The sequence below is a fragment of the Protopterus annectens genome, chromosome 12.part0 (assembly GCF_019279795.1).
Source record: "Protopterus annectens isolate FY-2018-M chromosome 12.part0, PAN1.0, whole genome shotgun sequence".
In the NCBI taxonomy this organism is placed as follows: Eukaryota; Metazoa; Chordata; order Ceratodontiformes; family Protopteridae; genus Protopterus; species Protopterus annectens.
This window is the reverse complement of record NC_056746.1, coordinates 110315869-110341736: the sequence shown is the minus strand read 5'-3', so window position 1 is coordinate 110341736 and position 25868 is coordinate 110315869. Positions and strand designations below refer to the sequence as shown.

The window sequence follows — 25868 nt, the reverse complement described above, 5'->3', positions numbered from 1 at the left end:
CCCCAAAATAAAGGGAAGAGACTTCTACACTCCTTGGACATGCACAGGCAATTGCGCTTCTACTTGGAGAAAACAAAGGCTTACAGAAAATCTGAACAATTGTTTGTATCATATGCTGCAGGATCACAGGGAAAGGAAATTTCAAAGCAGACCATTTCGAAGTGGATAGGACACTATCTGGCTCTGCTACACACACAATGGGAAACCTGTGCCTAGTAATATTAGACCACATTCCACCAGGGCAACTGCCACTTCCACTGCCTTCCTTAGAGGAGTACCTACCAAAGATATCTTGGAAGCTGCAACTTGGAGTTCAGTGCACACCTTTGCCAAGCATTACCATTTGCCTCTTTATTCTAGATCCAGAGCTGGCTTTGCCACTGCAGTGCTGCAGGGCCTCATAGCCACACCAAACTCTCTATAGAGCCAGCCAGCCACCCAAACTCAGCTTTGGGATTCTACCCAAGTGTAATGACTGCAGCAGTGAAACACGAACATAGTACAGTTTTGTACCTACCATAAATGTAGATGTTAGAGTGTCTTCACTGCTGCAGTCCAGGTTACCCACCCGCCAGCCCCTCTTTCTTATCTGGGACTAACCTATACTACCTATGTGGTGTATATGCTGGTTAATGAAGGTTTTATTGTTACCTTTTTTGTATGTTTTATTAGCAATATGTATTGCCTACCATTTTTGGGGGCACCTGACATCTGGGGCAAGAAAAACTGAAGAAAATGGCGTCTGCTGCTGCTTATATACCCCTGGCGCACTGACGTCAGGGAAGAGGTGACAGCAACTGACGCCGGACCAAGACTTTGGAACTCAGGCCGACTGCGGGCCCGCCTGACGGCAGGATAACCCAAGTGTAATGACTGCAGCAGTGAAGACGCTCTAACATCTACATTTATGGTAGGTACACAACTGTACTTTTTTGGTTGCCATGACTTGTGCCAGACGTATTTCTTAGCTTCAAGCTTTATGTATCGAGTCCATACTTGATTTTTCATAGAGATAGTGTCTCTGAGAACTAATCTATCATTTCTGCCAAAATTATTCTCTGAAATGTCCATTAATCAAACCATTGACTTGCCAGATGTTCATCGTGCATACAGCTGCAGTCATAACAGATGGGTTATCCTGCCGTCAGGCGGGTCCTCGGTCAGCCGAATTCCAAAGTCTAGGTCCGGCGTCGGTTGTCGTCGTTTCCTCCCTGACGTCAGTGCAGCAGGGGTATAAGAGGCAGCCGACGCCATTTTCATCAGTCTTTCTTGCTGCACGGTGCCCGAAGCAGAAGCAGTTCGCAAGTGCCGGTCGGCCAGCTCCTGAGATTTACGAAAGTATTTCAGCCGAAGTCTTCTTGAAAGCTAAGTACCCCGTTGGGGAAACTTTTCTTGCCTCAGACCGATGTCAGACAAAGTTAATAATTGCATTTCATGTGGGAAGCAAATACCGCATAAGGATATCCACTCTTACTGTATACCTTGCTTAGGCCCAGACCACGACGTCTCGGCCTGCTGTTTTTGTGCTAGATTCAACAAACGTACTATTAAGCGTCGGGCAGAGTTCGCCCTTCACTTTTTTCGCAAAAAATTTAATTATATTATGTCATTGGGTACTCCGACTCCAGTTTTGAGCAAAAAATGCAAAGATAAGGACCAGCTTACGAGGTCCGCACCACCTACTGATACCATGCTAAGGATGACTACCGGTTCTCCGGTACTCAGCGAGGTGCCTACACAGCCCCTGAGTACCGATGACAATGCATTACCGATGTCTTCAGTACCCGAGGTCGCAGGCTCCTCGGCCCCCATTCCTACTACAGATACCGACGCCACTCCTGGCGGGGAAACTCAATTCATTTCTCAAGGGGTCTTCAGGCCTTCTTCCTTCTCTATTAAAGCTTTCACTAAATCTAAAACAGCCATGAAAACCAAAAAACAGGTTCCTAAGACACTGTCTCAAGGCACCATGCCTAAAAAACAGATGCTTAAAATGGCTGAGGATTTGATTACTCTTATCAGGGGTTCTCAACCCCCCTCTGACAAAAGGCCCAGATTAGAGGAAGACTACCCTTCCTCAGATCAAGCTTCTATTACCTCAGAACTATTTTCGGACCAGGATTGTGCCTTTTCTCCGTTCGAAGACTCTGATGCAGAGGAGTCTTTTCCCTCGGTCTCCCCCCCTGAGGACTTCTCTTTTGGGGAAACCCTGCATACATTGAGGGAACACTTTCACTGGGAAGGCCAAGATTACTCCGATTCCAAGAAATGGCTCAGGGAATTTCTTCTGCTCCCCCAGCATAGGCCTCTGGCTATCCCTCCTGTTTTAGATATATTGGATGATGTGTATACAGAAGCCAGCCTTAATCCTGATTCTTTACCTCCAGCTCATGTTAAACCAGACAGGTATTACCGGGTTCCTGATTCTCACCAGTTCCTATATAAAAGCCATACTGCTGACCCAGAAACTATTTCACAGGGTCCCAAGGGAATTAAGGCCTCTACTGCTAAAAACCCATTACCTTCAGAGAGAGATTCCAGATCTTTAGAAAGGTGGGGGAAAAAGGTGTACACCTCGGCCACTTTAACCATGAGGGCATTAAACTATCAGTTCCATATGTTAAAGTATCAACAGTTTTTGATATCTCAGCTGAAAAGCAAGATGACACAACCAGAACAACCAGATTTAAAAGAGTTGCAGGATTTGTTGCATGGTGCAGAGCAAGTGGGTAAACATACCTTGCAGTGTGGTTTTGATGCTTTAGAGGCCTCATGTAGAGCTGCTGTTACGGGTCTGTTATCGTAGGCATGCTTGGCTCAAAGAGCAAACCTTACCAGACCATGTCAAAGCTAAATTATTAGATGCACCTCTTCAAAAGATGTATTGTTTGGTGTTAAAGCAGAGGAGGTGCTAAAGAAAATGGAGGAAAAGCGAAATCAATGCAAACAGTGAAAGATTTCCTGCAGGTACAGCCTCCACGTTTCAGCAGAAACTGGCCTTCAAAAAATTGGTCCTTTCCAGCCACGGACAGACCTCAAAGGGGCAGATACAGGCGTCCAAGGGGTAGAGGGCAACCTCAAGGATCTTTCAGAGCCAGACAGTGGCAAGCACCAACCCCAAGAGGTGGAGAAGATAGATCACAGTCTTTTAGAAAACAGACACAATGACTTCCCCCTACACCTGCCAAGCACAGCTTTAATGGCAGCACCTTTGGACGGAAAACTGACATTCTCAAAAAATTGGCATATTATTACAAAAGACAAATGGATTCTGGACTTTATAGACAGAGGCTACAGGTTCCACTTTCACACCCTTCCAAAAATGAGAGGCATGCCAAACCTGCCACAAAATCAAAGGGCAGAGGCACAAATACAAATTTCTGCTCTCATGGACATGAAAGCGATTCAAGAGGTACCTGCAAAAGAACAATGTCAAGGGTTTTATTCCAGACTATTCCTGGTACCAAGGAAAGACAAAGCTTGGAGACCTATCTTAAACCTATCCATCCTAAACACATATCTACAGGTGCCAAAATTCAAGATGCTTACATTACAGCAGCTTCTTCCCATGCTGGGCAAGGAGTCTTGGCTGGTAACATTGGACCTCAAGGAGGCATACCTGCATGTCCCTATCAGACAAGATTGCAGAAGATACCTCAGATTTCTTGCAGGTTCAACCCATTACCAATTCTCTGCATTGCCCTTTGGCTTATCTACTGCGCCCAGAGTGTTTATGAAATGCCTGGCATCAGTAATAGCCTTCTGCAGACTACAAGGAATGCAAATCTACCCATATCTGGACGACTGCCTGATCCAAGCGGACAGCAAGGACATACTACTGCAGCACCTGGCGTTTGTAATAAAACTGTTGAACTTCCTGGGATGCACAGTCAACAAAAAGAAATCAAAACTAATACCCTCTCAACAAATAATTTTCCTGGGTGCCAGCTTGGATACCACCACCCAGATGGCCTACCTCACGCCAGACAAGCAAGGGCAACAGTCTCAATACTTCAGAAAAATGGCAACTTACACCAGGCTAACTGCAAGGAAAGTCCTGCAGGCTGTGGGATTCATGGCATCTTGCATCCTACTAATCCCATGTGCAAAGCTGCATATGAGGAAACTTCAATGGTACCTAAAAAATTATGGCCTCAACACAGCCACAGCTTGGAAGCAATTATACCACTCATCCCATGCCTTCAAAAGGAATTTATGTGGTGGGCTCAAGCTTGCCAAAGAAACACAGGTCTTCCTTTCTGTGTACCTCAAGCAACTCAAATCATTACAACAGACGCCTCAGACTATGCCTGGGGAGCACACATGACAGATCAGTGCATTCAGGGAAAATGGGCACGAAAAGAGAAGTTCCTTCACATCAACCAAAAGGAAATGCTAGCCGTGCAAAAGGCTATTATGACCTTCAAAGACCTACTGCATCCAGGCCAGCTATTGATGAGTACAGACAACACCACAGTGATGTGGTACATAAACAGGGGGGAACTCATTCATATACCCCCTGTGCAGGCAAGCCATGACCCTATGGAACACAGCACTGGAATTGAAAATTCAACTACAGGCACAATTCCTGCCAGGGAAGGAAAACACACTGGCAGACAACCTAAGCAGAATTGTGACAGATCCACACGAATGGAAGTTGCATTCTCAAATTTTCACAAAGATAACTCAGGCATGGGGACAGCCAGACATAGATCTTTTTGCTTCCCACAGAAATTGCCAGTTGAAAAAATTTTGTTCTAAGACCCATCATCCACAGGCCTGGAAAGTGGACACACTTTCCTTCAATTGGCAACATTGACAGTCTATGCCTTCCCGCCTCTTCCTCTGCTGCCCAAAGTTCTATTAAAAGCCAGAGCAGAGAGGCAGCAAATGATTCTCGTTGCTCCAGACTGGCCAAGGCAACACTGGTATCCGCTCCTGAAGAGCCTGACACATTCCCCACCATGGATCCTACTTCTAGTCCCTCTTCTGTTGTCCCAGCACAACTACAAAACTCTTCACAGCCATCTCAAAACTCTAAATCTAGAATTCCTTGATTTCCCAACAGTTTCTCCTCTCCAAGGAGGTGCAGGATGTCATCTTGGCGGCCAGAAGACCACCTACTATAAAGGCCTACTCCGTCAAATGTAAACGATTTTGTGCCTGGAATCAAAAGAAGGGACAATCCTTGGGTAATAAATATACCTCAAATTTTACAGTACCTAGCTGAGATGTTAAACAATGGACTTTCCTTCTCCTCCATCAAGATCCACACTTCAGCCATTTCTGCACAATGCAACACAGATCCTCCTTTATTCTCTCATCCTCTCTTAAGGCAGTTCCTCAGAGGGGCAAAGAATATAAAACCCCCAAGGAAACTGCCAGTCCCTGCTTGGGACCTCAACTTCGTGTTGGAAAAGCTGACCCTTCCTCCCTTCGAGCCAGCTTCTTCATCAGAGTTACAGTACTTGTCATGGAAAACAGCCTTTCTTCTGGCTATCACCTCAGCTCGCAGGGTTTCGGAGCTACAGGCCCTCATGGCTGTGCAACCATTCATCATTTTCCATCAAGACAGAGTTTCCTTACGAACCAACCCTACCTTTATGCCAAAGGTAGTATCCATTGTAGCTTTGAATCAGACTATCCACTTACCTACCTTTTATCCTAATCCACAAAATAAAGGGGAAAGACTACTACATTCCTTGGACATTCACAGACAACTTCGTTATTATTTGGACAGGACAAAGCCATTCAAGAAATCTGAGCAACTCTTTGTGTCCTATGCTGCAGGTGCTCAAGGAAAGGCCATTTCCAAAAGAGAATTTCAAAATGGATAGCCCACTGTATATGCTTTTGTTACTCATTTCATGAAAAAACTGTGCCTGCATGCATCAGATCCCACTCCACCAGAGCCACAGCTACCTCTGCAGCCTTCCTCAGGGGGGTCCCTACCAAGGATATTTTGGAAGCAGCCACCTGGAGTTCAGTGCACACTTTCTCCAAGCACTATCACCTCCCACTATACTTTAAATCTAGAGCGGGCTTTGCCACAGCAGTCCTGCAGGGCATCCTAGCCCCTCCTAGTTCCACTTGGTGCCTACCACCCTTACTTAGCTTTGGGAATCTACCCATCTGTTATGACTGCAGCTGTATGCACGATGAACATAGTACAGTTTTGTACCTACCATAAATGTAGATGTTCAAGTGCTCATACAGCTTCGGTCCAGGTTTCCCTCCCTCCAACCTCTCTTAGGACAGGCCTTATAACAAACCTTTTTCATATAACCTTTTGGGGTACTCTTTTATGGTGTATTTGCTTGCAACTACTGTTTTTGATTTATCTACATTGCATTTTTGCATAACATTGTTTGCCTTCCTTCTGGGGGCACCTGACATCTGGGGCAAGAAAAACTGAAGAAAATGGTGTCAGCTGCCTCTTTTATACCCCTGCCGCACTGACGTCAGGGAGGAAGCGACGACAACCGATGCCGGACCTAAACTTTGGAATTCGGCCGACCGAGGACCCGCCTGACGGCAAGATAACCCATCTGTTATAACTGCAGTTGTATGAGCACTCTAACATCTACATTTATGGTAGGTACAAAACTGTACTTTTTCTTTACCAATCATTCAAACAGAGGAGAGTATTGCTTACATACCTTGGATTATCCACAGGCAAATCCGTTTTTACTTAAACAGGACTAGGTCCTTTCGTAAATCTGACCAATTATTTTTTTCCTTTTCTATACCTAGATAAGGATCTGCTGTTGCTAAGGTCACATTAGCTGGATGGTTGAAGGACTGTGGGACCTTCATTTATACACAACGTAATATCTCGTTGCCTACTACCATGAATGCTCATTCAACAAGGTCGGTGGCAACTTTGGCTGCCTTCCATGCCAGAGCTTCTTTACATGAAATCTGTGCAGCTGCAACTTGGGCTACGCCTCATGCCTTCATCAATCATTACAAATTGGATTTGGCCTCCAGGGGAAAAGCATCTTTCTGATGTTCATCGTGCATACAGCTGCAGTAATCACAGATGGGTTCTCTGCCGTCAGGCGAGTCCTCGGTCGGCCGAATTCCAAAGTCTAGGTCCGACGTCGGTTGTTGTCGCTTTCTCTCCTGACGTCAGAGAGGCCGGAGTATATAAGAGACAGCCGACGCCATGTTCTTCTGTCTTTTTTGCCGCACGGTGCCCGAAGCAGAAACAGTTGGCAAGTGCCGGTCGGCCAGCTCCTGAATTACGAAAAAATTGGAAACCGAAGTCTTCATTAAAGCTAAGTACCCCGTTGGGGAAACTTTTCTTGCCTCAGACCGATGTCAGAAAAAGTTAACAATTGTATTTCTTGTGGGAAGCAAATACCGCATAAGGATTTCCATTCCCTCTGCATACCTTGTTTAGGCCCAGACCACGACGTCTCGGGCTGTCGCTGGCGCTTCTTTCAATAAACGCACTATTAAGCGTCGGGCGGAGTTCGCCCAACACTATTTTGGTAAAGCCTTTGATTATAAAATGTCGACGGAAACTCTGACTACCGTTTTGTCCAAAAAAACGCAAGGACAAGGACCGACACTCGAGGTCCGCGGTCCCCACCGACACCACGCCAAAACAGGCTACACGTGGTCCGGTTCTCAGCGAGACGCCTTTGCAGTCCCTGACTACCGACGACACTCCTTTGGCGGTGTCCTCTGTACCCGAGGCCTTAGGTACCTCGGCCCTTTCCCAGACTACAACCACCGAAGCCATTGCTAATGTTGAGCCTCCTAATGTGGACAGGTCCACTTCCACCCATGGTGTATTTAGACCCTCATCTTCCTTTTCTATTAAGGCCTTTACTAAATCCAAAGCAACCAGGCATCCCAAGAGGCCTGTTGCACAGGGCCCATCTCCAGGCCCCATGCCTAAAAAACAGATGCTTAAAATGGCTGAGGATTTAATTACTCTTATCAGGGGTTCTCAACCCCTTCCAGACAAGAGACCTAGAGTGGAGGAAGATTCTCCCTCTTCTGATCAGGGCTCCATTTTATCAGAACATTCTGATGTAGAGGAATATTCTTACTCCCCTTTTGAAGATTCGGATGCTGAGCAGTCCATTCCTTCTGAATCTCCTCCTGAGGATTTTTCCTTTGGGGAAACCTTGCACACTTTAAGGGAACACTTCCATTGGGAAGGCCAAGACTTTTCCGATTCCAAGAAAAGACTTAGGGAATTTCTTTTGTTACCACAACACAGACCTCTGGCGATACCTCCTGTTTTGGACATACTTGATGATGTTTATTCGGAGGCTTGCCTTAACCCGGATTCCCTGCCTCCTGCACCAGTCAAACCTGATAGGTACTACAGAGTTCCTAACTCTCACCAATTTCTCTACAAAATCTATAATGCTGACCCTGAAACCATTTCTCAAGACCCCAAGGGATTGAAGGCCTCTACTGCCAAGAATCCACTTCCTGCCGAAAGAAAGTCAAGATTAAAAGGTATATACCTCGGCCACCCTAGCCATGAGGGCCTTAAATTGTCAGTTTCATATGCTTAAATATCAACAGTTCCTGTTATCAAAATTAAGGAATAAGATGTCTCAACCTAAACAACCATATTTGAAGGAGTTGCAGGATATGATGCATAGTGCAGAGCAAGTGGGTAAACACACCTTGCAATGTGGCTATGATGCTCTAGAGGCCTCAAGCAGCCTCAAGCAGAGCGGCTGCTATAGGATCAGTCATTCGCAGACATGCCTGGCTTAGGGAACAAAACTTGCCTGATCATGTGAAAGCTAAACTTCTAGATGCTCCTTTACAAAAGGATGTGCTGTTTGGTACTAATGCTGAGGGGAGATATTACGGAAAATGGAAGAAAAAGCCAAATCTATGCAAACTGTCAAAGCTTTTTTACAGGTCCAACCACCACGTTTTAGCAGAAATTGGCCTTCAAAAAACTGGTCCTTTCCAGCCACTGACAAGCCCCAAAGAGGTAGATACAGACGCACAAGGGGCAGAGGGCAATCACAAGGATCATACAGAGGCCGACAATGGCAAACTCCAGCACCAAGAGGTGGCGAAGACGGTGCACAACAATACAGGAAACAAACCCAATGACTTCCTCATTTCCATGTGAAGCAGGTCTCAGCTGGCAGCACCTTTGGGAGGAAAGCTAGCATTATTTGCAACAAATTGGCATATTGTCACAACAGACAAATGGATCCTGGACATTATAAACAGAGGCTACAAATTTCAATTCCACACACTTCCAAAAATGAGAGGCATGCCAAACCTGCCACACAATCAAAGGGCAGAGGCACAACTACAAATTTCAAAGCTCATAAGCATGAGAGCTATTCAAGAGGTACCTACTCACGAACAAGGTCAAGGTTTTTATTCAAGACTTTTTCTGGTACCAAGGAAATGAACCGATTGGAGACCCATTTTGGACTTATCCACCCTAAACACATTTTTACTCGTACCAAAATTCAAGGTGCTCACATTACAGCAGCTTCTTCCCATGCTGGGCAAGGAGTTTTGGCTGGTAGCATTGGACCTCAAGGAGGCATACCTGCATGTCCCAATCAGACAAAGCTGCAGAAGATACCTCAGATTTCTTGCAGGTTTAATCCACTATCAATTCTCTGCATTGCCCTTTGGCTTATCTACTGTGCCCAGAGTATTCGCAAAGTGCCTGGCATCAGTGATTGCCTACTGCAGACTTCAAGGGATACAAATTTACCCTTATTTGGACGACTGCCTGATCCAAGCGGACAGCAAGCACCTACTTCTGGAACATCTGGCTTACGTAACACGGTTACTGCAATCTCTGGGATACACAATCAACAAAGAGAAGTCCAGGCTAACACCATCTCAGAAAATAACTTTCCTGGGTGCCATCTTGGACACAAACACCCAGATGGCCTATCTTACGCCAGAAAAACAGGGGCAACTAACTCAGTACTTCAAAATACTAGCAAAATGTACCAGGCTTACTGCAAGGAAAATCCTGCAGGCTCTGGGCTTCATGGCATCTTGCATTCTTTTAATCCCATGTGCAAAGCTGCATATGAGGAAACTTCACTGGTACCTAAAAAACCTATGGTCTCAACACAGTCACAGTTTGGAAACAATAATACCAATAATTCCATGTTTGCAAAAGGAATTTCTATGGTGGGCCCAAGCATGTCAAGCAAACACAGGTCTTCCATTCTGCAAGCCTCAAGCAAATCAAGTCATCACAACAGACGCCTCAGATTACGCCTGGGGGGCGCACATGACGGACAGGTGCATTCAGGGCAAATGGTCCCAAAAGGAAAAGCACCTTCACATCAATCAAAAAGAAATGCTAGCAGTAATAAATTCTATCACAGCTTTCAAGGACCTCCTGCATCCAGGACAATTACTGATAAGAACAGACAACACCACAGTAATGTGGTACATAAACAAGGAGGAACACATTCATACCCCTTGTGCAGACTAGCCATGACTCTTTGGGACTTGGCTCTGGAATGGCAAATCGAACTTCAAGCACAGTACTTGCCAGGATTGGAAAACACGCTGGCAGACAATCTAAGCAGAAATATGACAGATCCACACGAATGGAAGTTGCATCCTCAGGTGTTTACAGAGATAATCCAAGCGTGGGGGAGGCCAGACATATATCTTTTTGCCTCCCACAGGAATTATCAATTGGAAAAGTTTTGTTCGAGGACCTTTCATCCAAAGGCCTGGAGAGTGGACACACTTTCATTCAGTTGGACAGCATGGACAGTTTACGCATTCCCACCTCTGCCTCTTCTTCCCAAGGTGCTTTTGAAAGCAAGAGCAGACAGACCGAAGATGATACTGATTGCTCCAGATTGGCCAAGGCAACACTGGTACCCGCTCCTGAGGAGCCTAACACATACTCCTCCCTGGTCCCTGCCTCTAATGCCTCTTCTGCTGACTCAGCACAGCTACAAAACTCTTCACAGTCAGCTGAAAACACTCAATCTCGCTGCATGGAAAATTCCTTAACACCACAACAGACCCTACTCTCCAAGGAGGTGCAGGATGTCATTTTGGAGGCCAGAAGGCTATCTACTAGAAATGCTTACTCCGCAAAATGGAAGCGGTTTTGCTCTTGGAATAAGAAAAAAGGCCAGGACCCTAGAAAACTGAACTTGCCTCAGGTATTACAGTATCTAGCTGAGCTGTTGAACAGTGGACTTTCATTTTATTCCATAAAAATACATGCCTCAGCCGTTTCTGCAGAATTCAACACAGATCCTCCTTTATTTTCTCACCCACTCTTACGACAGTTCCTCAGAGGGGCTAAGAATATAAGACCACCAAGGAAACAACCAATACCAGCTTGGGATCTTAATTACATACTAGAAAAGTTAACATTGCCTCCTTTTGAACCAGCTGCCTCAACAGATTTGCAATATTTGCCCTGGAAAACAGCCTTCCTTTTGGCTATCACTTCAGCTCGTAGGGTTTCGGAACTACAGGCCCTCATGGCGGTGCAGCCCTTTCTTATCTTCCATCAGGACAGGGTTTCCCTTCGTACCAACCCGTCATTTATGCCTAAAGTGGTATCCAGGGTAGCTTTAAATCAAGCCATACACCTACCCACCTTTTACCCCAATCCTCAAAACAAAGGGGAAAGGCTGCTACACTCTTTAGACATCCATAGGCAGCTACGTTATTATTTGGACAGAACAAAGTCCTTCAGGAAATCAGAACAACTCTTTGTGTCCTATGCTGTAGGCGCTCAAGGGAAGCCAGTTACCAAGCAGACCATTTCAAAGTGGATAGGCCACTGCATACGGTTTTGTTATTCCTATCATGGCAGATCTGTTCCTACAGGCATCAGATCACACTCCACCAGGGCCACAGCTACCTCTACTGCCTTCCTCAGAGGAGTTCCTACCAAAGATATTTTGGAGGCAGCCACTTGGAGTTCTGTACATACCTTCACAAAAACACTACCACCTGCCTTTATATTCCAAAACTAGAGCAGGCTTTGCCACTGCTGTGTTGCAGGGCATTCTGGCTCAACCCAGTTCTTCCTAGTACCTACCACCCTGTGCGTAGCTTTGGGACTCTACCCATCTGTGATTACTGCAGCTGTATTAGCACTCGAACATCTCCATTTATGGTAGGTACAAAACTGTACTTTCTATGGTGCTCAGGAATGTCCTTCCATGAGAGCCTCCCAGGAATAGAGGTAGCTGGGGACTCTCTCCCATGCATAAGGAATGAACTAGGTTTAACAATATCAGATAAAGAAGTGTTAACAAAAAGCAAGGTTTGTCTTGAAGAGCCTAATGGCTGCAGCCATTGCCATTCTTGTTCAGCCATGACAAGCTCGCCACTGGCCTCCTGCGAGTGGAGTGTATGTCCTTGCAGTGATGCATCACCACCATCTGCCCATGAGACCAGAGACTCTTAGTGACACAGTCTTGCAGGGCTCATCTCATGATGGGATGGATCTCTCTTCCTTCTTCATCAGGGCGACCCCCTTTCCCCTCCTCCAGTTGCCACAGTCACCACGGATGCCTCTCTGATCGGGGGGGGCATTATCAGGGCAGGATGGTCCGCGGGGCGGTAGCAACCCATAGAATACCACCTGCACATAAATGTCAACCCAGGATTGGCCTCTGGGACTCCTTTATGCTTTTTCTTCCTTTCATCTGATTCCATGTTCACTCAAGCCACCGTTTGATGAGCACAAATTGATCCATATTGCTCCATACAAATTTCTTTGCTAAATTTGTTTCATCTCTACATCATCACCTTCTCTTCTGCAGCCCTTCTGGGATGGACTCCAGTTTCAGATCTTTGATCCACACCAGGCCATTCATTCTCCTCCTCCTCATTCTTTCTAACCTCACTGCTTGGTTGCTCACTTTCCTTCCTAGCCAGGCTAGAGATGATTAGTGTCTAGACATTAAGTCAGTCTACTAAGTCCACTTAGAACTATTTATGCTAGGCAAGGGTTTTTGTTTATTTGCATGAAATATTGATCCTTTCACCGCTCCTATACATTCTGTTTTTGGATTTCCTTCTGTTTTGGTTTTCATTCAATCATCATCTACAGTCAAAGTACACTGGGCTGCTATTTCCAAATTCATGTTGGCTTTGGACACAAACATCATGTCTGTCAGGTTATGCAAAAAGCTTTTTTGAGAGGTTTTTTCCTAAATGGACTTGGAAGTTCCTATTAGAGATTGCTTCCTCTGGAGCATTGTTATGAGGACTTTTTAGGAACCATGGTTCCTAATTATATTAGGATAAGTCTTTAGTTATGTCTTACCATAACGTTCCATCTGTATTTTTGATCCTCATTCAGTCATTGTGACCCTCCTCCCTCCTGTGGTTTCTAGTGAATCTTGCCATCCGGTTCTCTTAGGTTATTTGACCATAGGTAGCCTCTACTTTCTTTGACTTGCAAACTCAATCTGAGGTAATAGGGAGAGGGGGATTATGGGTAAGAGTTTAGCTTGAGAGATTGAAGCTGACGCGAGCTTGGAAAATGGCCGGCTCAGTTCCGAGGTCAGAACCGATACCCATGCGTAATGACTGAATGAGGATCAACAGTACAGATTGAACGTTACGGTAAGGCACAACTTTTTCCCATGGCCTTGCACATCAGGCTCGTCAGACTGATGGGACAGTAGTTCCCAGGATCCAAAATGGATCTCCCCTTGTGGAGTGTGATGAATGTAGCTGTGCACCACTCTGTGGGCATGAAGCCTGAGATGAGGCTATGATTAAATATGACACACAGGTGAGGTGCCAGTTCATTTTGTAGTTCATGCAGTACACAGCCCGGGATGTCGTCTGGTCCCATGGATGCTGTATTCTTGGCTTTGGAGTGAGTGTTTTTTTACCTGAGTGGCCATGATTACTGGAATTTGGCATTCTTTCAGTACTGAGATGAGCCCTTTAGGGGCTGAGAGGGAGGTGAAGTTGGCACTGAATCTATCTACTAGGATATTGGCAAATATCCTTGGGATCAGTATATCTAGTGCCATTCTGCTGTAGCTCAGATCAGATCTGAGTATTGCCATTTAGATTCTTGACATAGCTATAGAATGCCTTATGGTTGTCTTTGGAATCTTTGGAAATTTTATTTTCGTAACTAGCTTTGGAAGATTTTATGAGGGATCTGAGCTTTCTACTGAGGCTGGTGAGGGAGTTTTTTGAATCATGGGTTCTTCCTCTTTTCTGCAATTAAGGCTCATTTCACCAAAACGTTCTCATCTGGTGCAAAGGCATCTACTCAAGATCTATTCTGGCAGTGGCCCCCTGGTCATCTGTTTACAGCTTTAGTAGACACTGCAGAGTTGGATGCCTTTTCCATGTTTAGGACCTGCTTTGCTAGATCTGTTCTTTTTGAATAGTAGATGGCTCCACTGTCTGCAAACCATCCACCCTTAATTTCTAGCTTTCGGAATCACCTACTAGTATTGGAATACTACAGTAGTAATCCAAGGAAGGACATAGTACTGTTGCGTAATAACGTGTGATAACAGCAGGTGTCCTACTGATCACTGTTTCAGTATTGCATCCCTCCTTCCAACCTCCTTTGCTTGTAGTGGTTTCTCTGCCTTTATTGACTGGGGTGAAGCTTGTTTACTTTTCTGGCTTTAAGATTAATTTATTTGTATTTTTACTTTTTCAGGGTCTCCCAGCCATATATGGTCTGAAGTTCTTGCACTCATACCTCCCCTGTGTACCCCTACACCCACATGCTGAGCTCATCTGCCCAGACAGGAGGATGTTGGTCTTGATACTCCAGCCACATGTCTGGTTACCTCAGGCAAATTAACCCCTCAGTATTGGAATACTGCAGCAGTGATCAGTAGATTGCCTTATGTTATGGTAAGCTGTTAAAAAATGTACTTTCCTTTGTTTGCCCTTGCATCCATTTTGAATTGACATTTCTTAAGGCTGTATAAAATTATTCGTACACTTCTGAAGTTATGATGCAAATTGATTTTCTTTTTTTTTTAATACAGGTGGGAAACCTTAGACAGTTTCATGCAGCATGACGTGCAGGAGCTATGTAGAGTTGTGAGTAATTTGGAGAATATTTATATTTGTTACCTTTGAAACAGTCTTGAATAAGTAAAGTGCAATAATGTGATTGGGTTTACCTGTGTTTTTGATCTGAGATCTGTTTGCAGTCATTGTGTCTGCTGGTGAAGCAGGGTTCACAATCCTTGATGAAGCCCTTGTTGGCTATAGTTTTGTCAGATTTTTGTCTATACCCCCTAAAAGATTTGCAGTTTTCCACAGATGGAGTAGTCGACTCCTGTAATTTGTGAGAGTATCTTCATGTGCTGATCACTGCTACAATAGCCATAGCTATACGAGTCCTATCCTGTCAGGGATTTAATGGCTGGACAGCTTCCTAAGCTTCAGAGCACTGTTCTTTCTCCCAAACTGTCAAACAGCTTGAGCTGAGCTGACTAGAGGTAAAGTTTTGTTGAGAAACCCTTCAGTACTTTTGTACCGCTTGAAGAAAACATTCATCTGAGGTTTTTGAGGATTGCGAGTAGAGTTCTGCTGTCCTTTGCTGAGCAGATAAGTTTCCTTTGGAAAGTAAATTCTATTTTCTTAATTGTGTTGGTTTCATTACTTTCCTTTTCAGAAACGCTATTTTAAAGCTAGGACGGTTGCATTTTAAGGCTCTCGAAACTGTAATGCACTTTTAAATGGTTACATGGAATACTTGTTCTCATTTAAAAGGAGTGTTAGCTTAGTGAAAACATATGTTTTGTTTTTGTGGAGAAGTTTATTTTTCCTTGGTGGGGCTGACATAGTGTTTGAAAGCGCTTTTTACTGTGTTTTTCCTGCGTCCCCGAATTGTGGAATTCTGGTTTTACCAGCATTTTTTGCTTGTCTTCCTTGAGAAAGAGGCACCATTTTCGGCTTAACCATGGAACAGACTACCAGTTGTACTGTCTCTTTAGCCACAAAAAAATAAATAAAAAAATTAAAAAAAAGCAGCAAACAACCTTTGCCACCACAGCAGGCTAGCAATTTGCCTTATGTTCAGGTGGGTGATTCTGCTTTGGCCATTTGTTTACCTCAGACCACTTCTTTTACCCATTATGAAAACTTTACAATGAGGACGTGCACAGTGTCCTGCAGGAGGCCAGGAAGCCTAATACTAGAAAATAATCTCTCTCTAAGTGGAAACGGTTCACTATTTGATGTGTAAGAAAGTTGGATCTGCTTCTCAGCGAACACCTTCTAGTGCCGTCCTATTTGTGTGAGCTACTACAGACTGGATTGGCATATTCTTCCATCAAAGCCCACTGGTCTGCTATTTCTGCTTGCCTGCCTCTGGATCCCCCATTAGCATCCAGCCTCCATTGCAAACTGTTCCTCAAATGGGTTCTGCACCTTAGGCCCTTCAGGAACCCCCCGCCTTGGGACCTCAACTACGTGCTCGAGAAGCTTATGCCATCTCCCTTTGAGCCAGCAGATAAAGCCTCATTAAAGCACTGTACTTGGAAAACTGTTCTATCAGTGGCCCTAACCTCAGTCAGGAGAGTGTCCAAACTCCAAGGCGTTATGGCTACTCTTCGCTTCCTCGTTTTCCACAAGGACAGGTTTACCCTCAGGACAACCCAGTTCTTCATGCGTAAGGTAGTTAATGGCCTGTCACTCAGTCAGGCCATACATTTACCCGTCCCCCCCCCCCCCAAAACCACCAAGGAGACAGAGGGCGTGCTGCGTTCCATGGATGTTCACTGGCAAATCAGATTCTACCTGCAGAACACCAAGTCTGTCAGACAGGCTGACCAACTTTTTGTGTCCTTTCACCCTAGAACTCTGAGAGAGGCAGTGATCAAGCAGAGTATTTCTACTTGGATCTCAAAAGCCATTACCTTCTGCTACCAATTCCATGGTAAGTCCCTGCAGGGTACAGTTAAAGCTCATTCCACAAGAGCAATGGCATCTTCGTGAGCCTTCATCAAGGGTTCAGATACCTCTACTATCCTGGAAGCTGCTACTTGGTCCTCGGTCCACACCTTCACCAATCACTACAAACTTGACCTCATCTCCAGATCCAGGGCAGGGTTCACCAGGACTATCCTTCATGGATTCCTGGAGTCTGCCTCTAAACCACCACCCCAAACTCCGTGAGCTTTGGCACTCCCCCATATGCATAATACTGGAACATGGGAATAGAAGGACATATACAAGTTGTTCAAAATCTTACCATTGCCATAGATGTCCTCTTCCATGTTGCAGTATTCCTTCTCACCCTCCTTCCCCTCGTCAGCTAATTACTTCCCTTTCTGGTGGCAATAATATGGCATTTCCCTTACAGGACTTTCTGCAACTCTGGCTTCTCTTCGGAGGGCTGTTGCGTGCCTTCACCTTTATGCCCCCGAACTCTCATCCACGTCAGACCTCTCATGCACCACAGAGGGACTGAAAGCTTTTGGATACTGGCCTTACATACGCTAGACTGAAGGGGTAAACCCATATGCAGAATACTGCAACATGGAAGCGAAGGACATCTATAGCTATGGAAAGATTTTACACAACTGTTCTTTCTCCTTGTGGTTGTTTCTTTTGAGACTTGCTAGAATGTACCAGTGTTTTCAGTGGGAGAATCCTGAGGTTTCTCAGTTCCTGAGGAAATGCTACTAATTTTGCTGAAGGATTTTCCTGAACTTACATCCAGTCTTTATGTTGTCAGCTTTGAGAATACATGTACAACTGTTTGCAGTTTTTCTGTTAGTCAGCTGCCTCTTAAAGGGCAAAAATTTTTACATCTCCTTAGTCTTTTAATTGTTTTTACACTTTTCCCAAACTTGGTCCATAGCTATAGCCTTGATTGATCCATTGCTGCAAAGGACTTCATACAAATCCTACACTTCCTGATAAATCATGATTGGAAAATTATTGATAGTTGTGGCGAAGAAAGGTGTATACTTCTGCAACTTTGGTTTTCAGAAGTTTGAATTCTCTAGTTCATATGTTATACTTTGTTCTTGCAAATTGTGATAGTATGGGTAATGCTTTTCTGCAGTTTCTTCTTGTGAGGAAAAATCTGCTTTAAATAGCTTGGTTTCTTCTTTTGCACAGGTCTGTACTCAGTTTGCAGTGTGTGGTACGACTCTGATACTTCTTTCAGGACTTTGGTCACTGGTACTAGTTTAAGGAGATGTCCTTTTATTCCAATGTTCCAGTATTTTACAAGTGGGTTTACCCTTCTTCCGATCATCTTGTCTGGCCAGGTTTCCAAATATTTTCCAGTCCCTCTTGGTGCGTCGGATATCTGACGTGTGGAGGCAGAAACATGGGCCATAAAGGTGAAGTCTGCACGCACTAGCCCTCAGAATGTTTCAGCCGCCAGCCGTACGCCAGATGTTCCTGCTACTCACAGACATGGGATCTTATTTCTCATTAAGAGTTAAGTACCCCCTTTGTGGTCCTTTTCTTCAGTCATTTGTATTTTGTAGTCTGTTTGTCTGGTAAGGGTAAGTGCAACTTTGGTTGCCAAATTCCACACAGGCACCCACGACCAGTGTCTCTTTTGTTTAGGTAGGGAGCACGATTACCAAAACTGCGCCATCTTTAAATTGTTCGTCCCCCAAGACCTTTTGTCATTGCTTACAGGATCTCGACTTATACCTTGAGGAAACCAGCGCCTAAGACAGATAGCACTCGGTATGGAAGCCACCTCCGACACCCCATCCGCACCGCCAAGGAAGAGGGCCATGTCCTTGTGGTCTACATCTTCCACTGCTGCTCCTCAACCTCTAGCCACCATCAGCTTGGATGAGGACTCTGCTTCCGCGACTGTAGATAAAGTGTGGGTACCTTTCAGGGGGCCGCACAATCTAGAGCAGATGACACGTCCGGGGAGGATATACTAGTGCCTGTTACAGATGCTGGGTGGAACCAGAGCCTCCGCCTCTCCTATGATCTCTCCCAGGCCTACTGCCAGCCAGACGCCGGCTAGGCCTTCCAAGAAAAAGCAAAAGACCAGACATATTTCTCCAGCACCTGAGGCCTTACTTGACTGGCAGGCCTTCAGCCAGAGTGTCTATAATGCTTTCCTGGCACTCATGCCTTCTTCTGAGATGTCCTTCATGGATGCATCTGCAGTCATAACAAGTGGGTTGTCCTGTCGTCAGGCAGCCCTGCAGTCGGCCGGATTCCAAAGTCCGGGTCCGGCTTCGGCTGATGTCGCACTCCACCCGACGTCATCTTTGTTGGTCTTCGGGTATAAAAGCATCAGCCGACGCCATTTTCCCCAGTCTTTCTTGCCGCGTGATACCAAGCAGAAGCTGTTCGCAAGTGCCGGTCGGTCGGATCCAGAGATTACTTCACCGAATACTACGAAGACTTCTAAAGCTGGGGACTCTTTCTGCTCAAGCCGATGTCAGAAAAAGTTAACAATTGTTTAACCTGTGGGAAACAAATACCTCATAAAGATTTCCACTCTTACTGTCTGCCTTGTTTAGGCCCAGCCCACGACGTAGCAGCCTGTTCGCCTGTGCCTCTTTCAACCAGGCGTTGGTCGGAGTTTGCAGAACAGTTCATTATGCCGCCGGATCCTCCGACTACCCAATCTACCAAAAACGCAAAGATAAAGACCGACACTTGGCGTCCGCGCGGTTCGCCGAAACCACGGTAAAAAACCGAAAACTGATCAAAGTACAGCTGAACCTATTCTTACAACTGAGGCCCCTGCTACAACTCTTGAATCGACCTCAGAAATTTTACCCACTACGGTGGTTGACTTATCAGACACCATCCCTTGGATGTCTCTACCCCAGCACGTGGTGCTGCTAGGCCTCCAGCAGCCATGTCCATTAAGGCCTTCGCCAGGGCTAAAGCAGCCAAGACTACTAAATCAGTGCCTGTTAAACCCCCACATCCAGGCCCTCTTCTAGTTCTCAAATGCTTTCTTTGGCAGAAGATTTAATTTCTTTAATTAGAGGATCTCAATCTCACCCAGACAGGGCCTCTCAGCCCCAGAGAAGAGACCTAGGGCAGAGCCCCTGAGCCAGTGTCTTCTGATGATTCTGCTGATGAATCAGATATTACTGACCAGCCAGAGGCTCCTTCTCCAATTTTGAAGATTCTGATGCTGAAGAATCCATTCCAGCTGCTTCCCACCAGAAGAATTCTCCTTTGGGGAAACCTTGCATGCCATGCGAGAACAGTTCCAATGGCAGCAACAGGATTTTTCAGACTCCAGAAAAGACTTAGGACCTTTCTGCACCTCCCACAGCACAGGCCCTTAGCTATACCTCCTGTTCTCTGTGGTGGATGATGCTTTCAATGATGTTTGCCAGATTCTTTACCCCAGCCCCTGCCAAACCAGACAGATTTTACAGGGTGCCAGATACTCATCACCACCTTTACAAGGCCCCTCGTGAAGACCCAGTAACATTGTCCCAGGGTCCCAAGGCAGTCACAGCTAAAACCCTATTCCTTCTGAAAGGGAAGCAAGGTCATTAGACAGATGGGGTAAAAGGTCTACACTTCAGCTACTCTCTCAGCTAGAGCTTTAAACTGTCAGTTTCACATGATACAATACCAAGAGTTTATGCTTGATCGGCTAATTAAAAAACTACCCCCTGATTAATCTTTTGAAAAGAAATATGTATTAGAGATGGTAAATAACATACAACAGGTTAGCAACCATTCCTTAAAATGTGGCTATGATGCACTGGAGGTTTCATTTAGATCAGCCATGACAGGCACAGTGATAAGAAGGCATGCATGGCTAAAGGAACAAGCTTTACCGGATCATGTTAAAGCTAAGTTGCTAGATGCTCCTATGGACAAGACAAGTTTGTTTGGTACACCTGCCCAGCAGGTTATGAAGAAAATGGAAGAAAAGGCAAAATCTGTTCAAACTGTTAAAGATTTCTTGCAGGTTCAACCCCAACGTTTAGCAGCAACTGCCCTGGCAAAATTGGTCCTTTCCTGACTCCACAAAATTTCAAAGGGGTAGGAGTAGACGTTCCAGAGGCAGAAACCAATCCAGAGGAGGTGCCTACAGAGGACGACAGTGGCAAGGTAACAACAGAGGCACAGACACAGCCACTGCCACTACATCAGCACAACCACAGTGACTTAATCCTAAATCCGCCTACCAGGGAACAAATAGCAGCTCCTCTAGGCGGAAAGTTAACCTTATTTTCAAAGAACTGGCACTACATAACAAAAGACAAGTGGATTTTACAAACCATAGATCAAGGTTACCGGTTTCACTTCCACACTTTACCAGTCAAAAGAGGAATGCCAAATCTACCTCCAAATCAAAAAAAACAGAGGCTCTACGCCAGATAATGGAGTTAGCAAACATGAGAGCTGTGGAAAGAGTGCCAACAGCAGAACAAGGAAAGGGGTTCTATTCCAGACTATTCCTAGTTCCAAGAAAGGAAAAAAGTTGGAGACCAATTCTCGACCTGTCCACCTGCCACTACCACAGCCTTCTTACGAGGAGTGGCAACCAAAGATATTATTGAGGCGGCTACTTGGACCTCCGTGCATACATTTGCCAAGCATTATAATTTGCCTCTATATTCCAGATCCCGAGCAGGGTTTGCCACTGCTGTACTGCAAGGGATCCTAAACACACCATAATCTACTTTTATCCTCCTCCCCTAGTTGGCTATGGTATTCTTATGACTGCAGATGCATCCATGAAGGACATAGTACAGTTTTGTACCTACCATAAATGTAGATGTCCTAACTGGATAGCATCTGCAGTCAGGATACCCTCCCTCCTTCGCCTCTGTGGTACTCCTAGGGTGTTTACCCTCCTAATAGCTAGCTGTTGGGGCGGAGTCTTTTATGGTGTATTTGTTTGTATATATGTACATATATGCTTATTGTTGTGTTTACCTCTATCTATTTGGAAACATTGGCATCTATCCAAATTTTAGCCTGCAAGAGGGCTACTGGCATCTGGGGCAAGAAACACTGAGGAAAATGGCGCCGGCTGATGCTTTAAGACCAACAAAGATGACGCCGGGTGGAGTGCGACATCAGCAAGCCGGACCCGACTTTGGAATCCGGCCGACTGCAGGGCTGCCTGACGACAGGACAACCCACTTGTTATGACTGCAGATGCTATCCAGTTCGGACATCTACATTTATGGTAGGTACAAAACTGTACTTTCTCCCCTTTGGCTCCACCCTTTCTCAGCCCTAGGCCTTCTATACCTGAAAGGACTGTGAGCCAGCCTGCAGAGGAGGGAACTGTCTGATTCCTTTGAGGACTCCCTCTCCTACTCTTCTCAGATCTCATCCCCACTGGGGTATGAGTCGCCTTAAGAGGCCTCTGCTGAGCCTGATTCCCCAGTGGAAGACCTTGCATTCGGGGACACTGTTAACCTGATAAAAGAACATTTTAAATGGGAATGCTCAGACATGTCTGAAGCACGGAAAAGATTTTATGACCTGATACAAATGGAATCGCCTAACCAGTCACCTATCCCACCTGTACAACCTGCCTTCCTGGATGCATTCTCAGCAGCATCCATTAATCCTGATTCCCAACCTCCTGTTCTTGAAGGGCAGACAAGATTATACAGGGTCCCTGAATCATTTAAATTCCTGATCAAGTGCCTCCCAGCAGACTTCTGCCACTATTTCCATCTCTACCGACAGGGCATCCAAGCTACTCCCTACTACCACTGTCCTACCTGCTAATAAGGACAAACAAGGCCATGGAGAGGTGGGGGGTGAGATTTATACCTCTGCTACCCTAGCCTTTAGGGCTACAAACTACCGGTCTCGCATGGCCAATTACTCTCTGGCCTTCTGGACCAAGCCTTCAAAGAACTTAATGACATTCCCGACTGTGCTGCTAAAAGCATCCATGTCTTCTTCCTTACTCAGCATTCTCTCACAAGTCAACAAGCACTCCCTGAGGTGTGCATATGATGCAGCCGAGGCCTCAGCCAGGTCAGCTGCATCAACATCCGTACTAAGAAGGTATTCCTGGCTACATCTGTAGCCACTTTGACTTCAGAGCCAAGCTCCTGGATGCCCCTTTGGACCATCCGGCCCTTTCTGGTGCTAAGGTGGCACCATAGAAACAGCCCCCCCCGACATTCAAGGAAAAGGTTTCTACTCAATTTTTCTGGTGCCCAGAAAGGAAGGACCATGGAGGCCCATCCTAGATCTCTCCCTCCTCAACCTTTTCGTAAAGCTTCCCTCCTTCAGGATGCTCACTTTACCCACTGTGTTTCCCCTCATTCTCCTTCAGGCCTTTATGGTAACCCTGGACATAAAGGAGGCCTACCTCCACATCCAGGAAGTACCTCAGATTCTTACCAGGCTCTTCTCACTTTCAGTTCTGTGCATTGCCTTTTGGGCTCTTCACCGCCCCAAGGGTATTCACAAAGTGCCTAGCCCCAGTAATTGCCTACTGTAGGACAAGGGGAATACAAATATTCCCATACCTAGGCGACCTACTTATTCAAGCAGTGGACAGACATACCCTCCTTGTTCACATCAAGGACCTCCTGCAGTCTCTAGGGTTCCTGATAAATTGCCCAAAGCCCCAACTCCATCCTACACAGCACATTGGCTTCTTGGGATGCAGAATCAGCACAGATATCAGCATGGCCTCCTTCCCGGAGGAACAAGTGGTGTCCCCATCCCACCACTTTCAATCTGCCCTTCATTCATCAGCCCTGAATGCGAAGGAATTTCTGAGACTTCTGGGATACATGACAACTACTTATTCCCATATTGTCCCTAGTAAGGTTACACATACGAAAATTTCAGTGGTACCTTTGCTCGGTGTGGACCCAGCACTCTCACCTTCTAGAGTTCAGGGTTCCACTCCTCCCCTGTCTTCAAGAATTAAAATGGTGGCTGGCCCAAGTTGCCCAGAATCTGGGCATGCCTCTGCAAATACCCACCCCTTCCCAGGTCATGCACACTGATGCCTCAGACCTGAGCTGGGGGCAACTCTGGGTCCAAGTACAGTGCAAGGTTTATGGACAGACAAATGCACATCAGCATCAGAGAAATGACAGCAATTCTCCTCTCCCTGCAGGCCTTCCAACCTTACCACCAGCAGGACCTCCTAAAAATCTTCACAGACCACACTGCAGTGATGTACCTGAACAATCAAGGAGGGGCAAAGTCCTGCCTCCTATGGAGACTAGCTCTACAAGTATGGGAACTGGCCATCTCTCAGGGAATCTCCCTACAGGCAGCCTACATCCCTTCCCAGCACAACTCTCAGGCAGATTCTCCAAGTAGAACCACTTCAGACAGCCACAAATGGATGCTGTCAAGAGAAGTGTTCCTAGATCTGGTCCACAACTGGGGTATTCCTCAGATAGACCTATTTACCTCCTCCATAAACAGGCAACTCCCAGAGCTATTGCTCCAGAACTCACGACCCAAAGGCATTGCCAACAGATGCCTTCTCAATGTCATGGAAGGGAAGTTCCTGTATGCCTTTTCCCCCCTTCTCTTAGATCTAGAGAGTCCTACTGAAAATTCAGCAGGTCTCGCCAAAAATCTTGCTGGTGACTCCTTACTGGCCAAGCAGCACTGGTTCCCCTCTACTTCATCTGTCCAAGGGCAACCACCACAAGTTACCCCACTCAGTGGACGTACTCACACAGCATAAGGGACACAAACTCCCACAGTGGCAGTCTCTGTACATCTCCCTGTGGCGAATAGGATTCTGATTCCCTTCAGACACCTGTACAACGAGGACGTGCTCTCAGTCCTGAAGGAGGCCAGGAAATCCAACACAAGAAAATCTTCCTCCAAATGGAAAAGTTTTCCTTCTGTTGTCACAAAAGTTAGGTGGAGCTGCTGGACAGCAACTTGCCTCTGATTCTGTGTCCTACCTGTGTAAACTCCTGAAGACAGGTTTGTCTTACTCTTTAAAAGCACACCTGTCTGCCATTTCTGCTTGCCTGTCTATGGAACCTCTGCTGGAATCCAGATTACCAGCCAAACTCTTCCTGAAGGGGGTTCTGCACCTAAGACCGGAAACCATCCCCTCCTCCCTGGGATCTTAATTGTGTGCTAGAAAGCTCACTTTGCCACCAGTTGAACTGGCTGACAAAGCCGCCTTAAAGTTTTGCACATGGAAAACAGTCCTGCTCCTAGCTTTGACATCAGCCTGGCGGGTATCAGAACTTCGATCCCTTATGGCTACCCTGCTTTTCTTGGTTTTCTAAGGATAAACTCTTCACCTGAAAGGTGGTCAACTGCTTTTCCTTGAATCAGGCTATCCATCTGCCTACCTTCTTCCATAACCCACAGGGAGATAGTGAGAGAGTTCTTCATTCCCTGGATATCCCTGTATGTCCACAGACAACTCAGATTCTATTTCCATAAAACTAAACCTTTCCGCAGATCAGGCCAACTGTTTGTCTCCTTCCACCCCAGGGCTGTGGGGAAGCTGTGGGCAAACGGACTATTTCTGCCTGGACAGCCAAGGCTATCACCTTTTGTTACACTCACCATGGGAAGACTCTTTCAGGCAATGTCAGGGCCCACTCCACAAGTGCTATGGTCTCTTCTGGGGCCTTTTTCAAAGGCCTTGATACTAGCTCCATTCTAGAAGCAGCCACATGGTCCTCTGCACTCCTTCACCAGACACTATAAACTGGACCATGTTTCCAGAGCCAGGGCAAGATTTGCTAGTGCTATCCTGCATGGATTCCTGGAGTCCTCTACCAGGCCAACCCACAACATTTAGTGAGCTTTGGTATTCACCCACTAGTAGAATACTGCAACATTGAAATAGAAGGACCTAAGAAAGTTGTGTAAAAACTTTCCATAACCGTAGATGTCCTTCTCTTCCATGCTCCAGTATTCCTTTCCTCCCACCATCCCCTTCTTAACCTTGCACTTGCTCTACC

General features: G+C 45.9%; 1 protein-coding gene across 1 annotated transcript in view; it reads left to right on the top strand.

Annotated features, from left to right (window-relative positions):
- The window catches only part of USP7 (ubiquitin specific peptidase 7), a 3814244-nt gene that overhangs the window by 1177946 nt on the left and 2610430 nt on the right, over positions 1 to 25868 (top strand). The window contains 1 exon segment of the mRNA XM_044088895.1: positions 14994 to 15048. Coding sequence (XP_043944830.1) covers positions 14994 to 15048 — 55 coding nt within the window.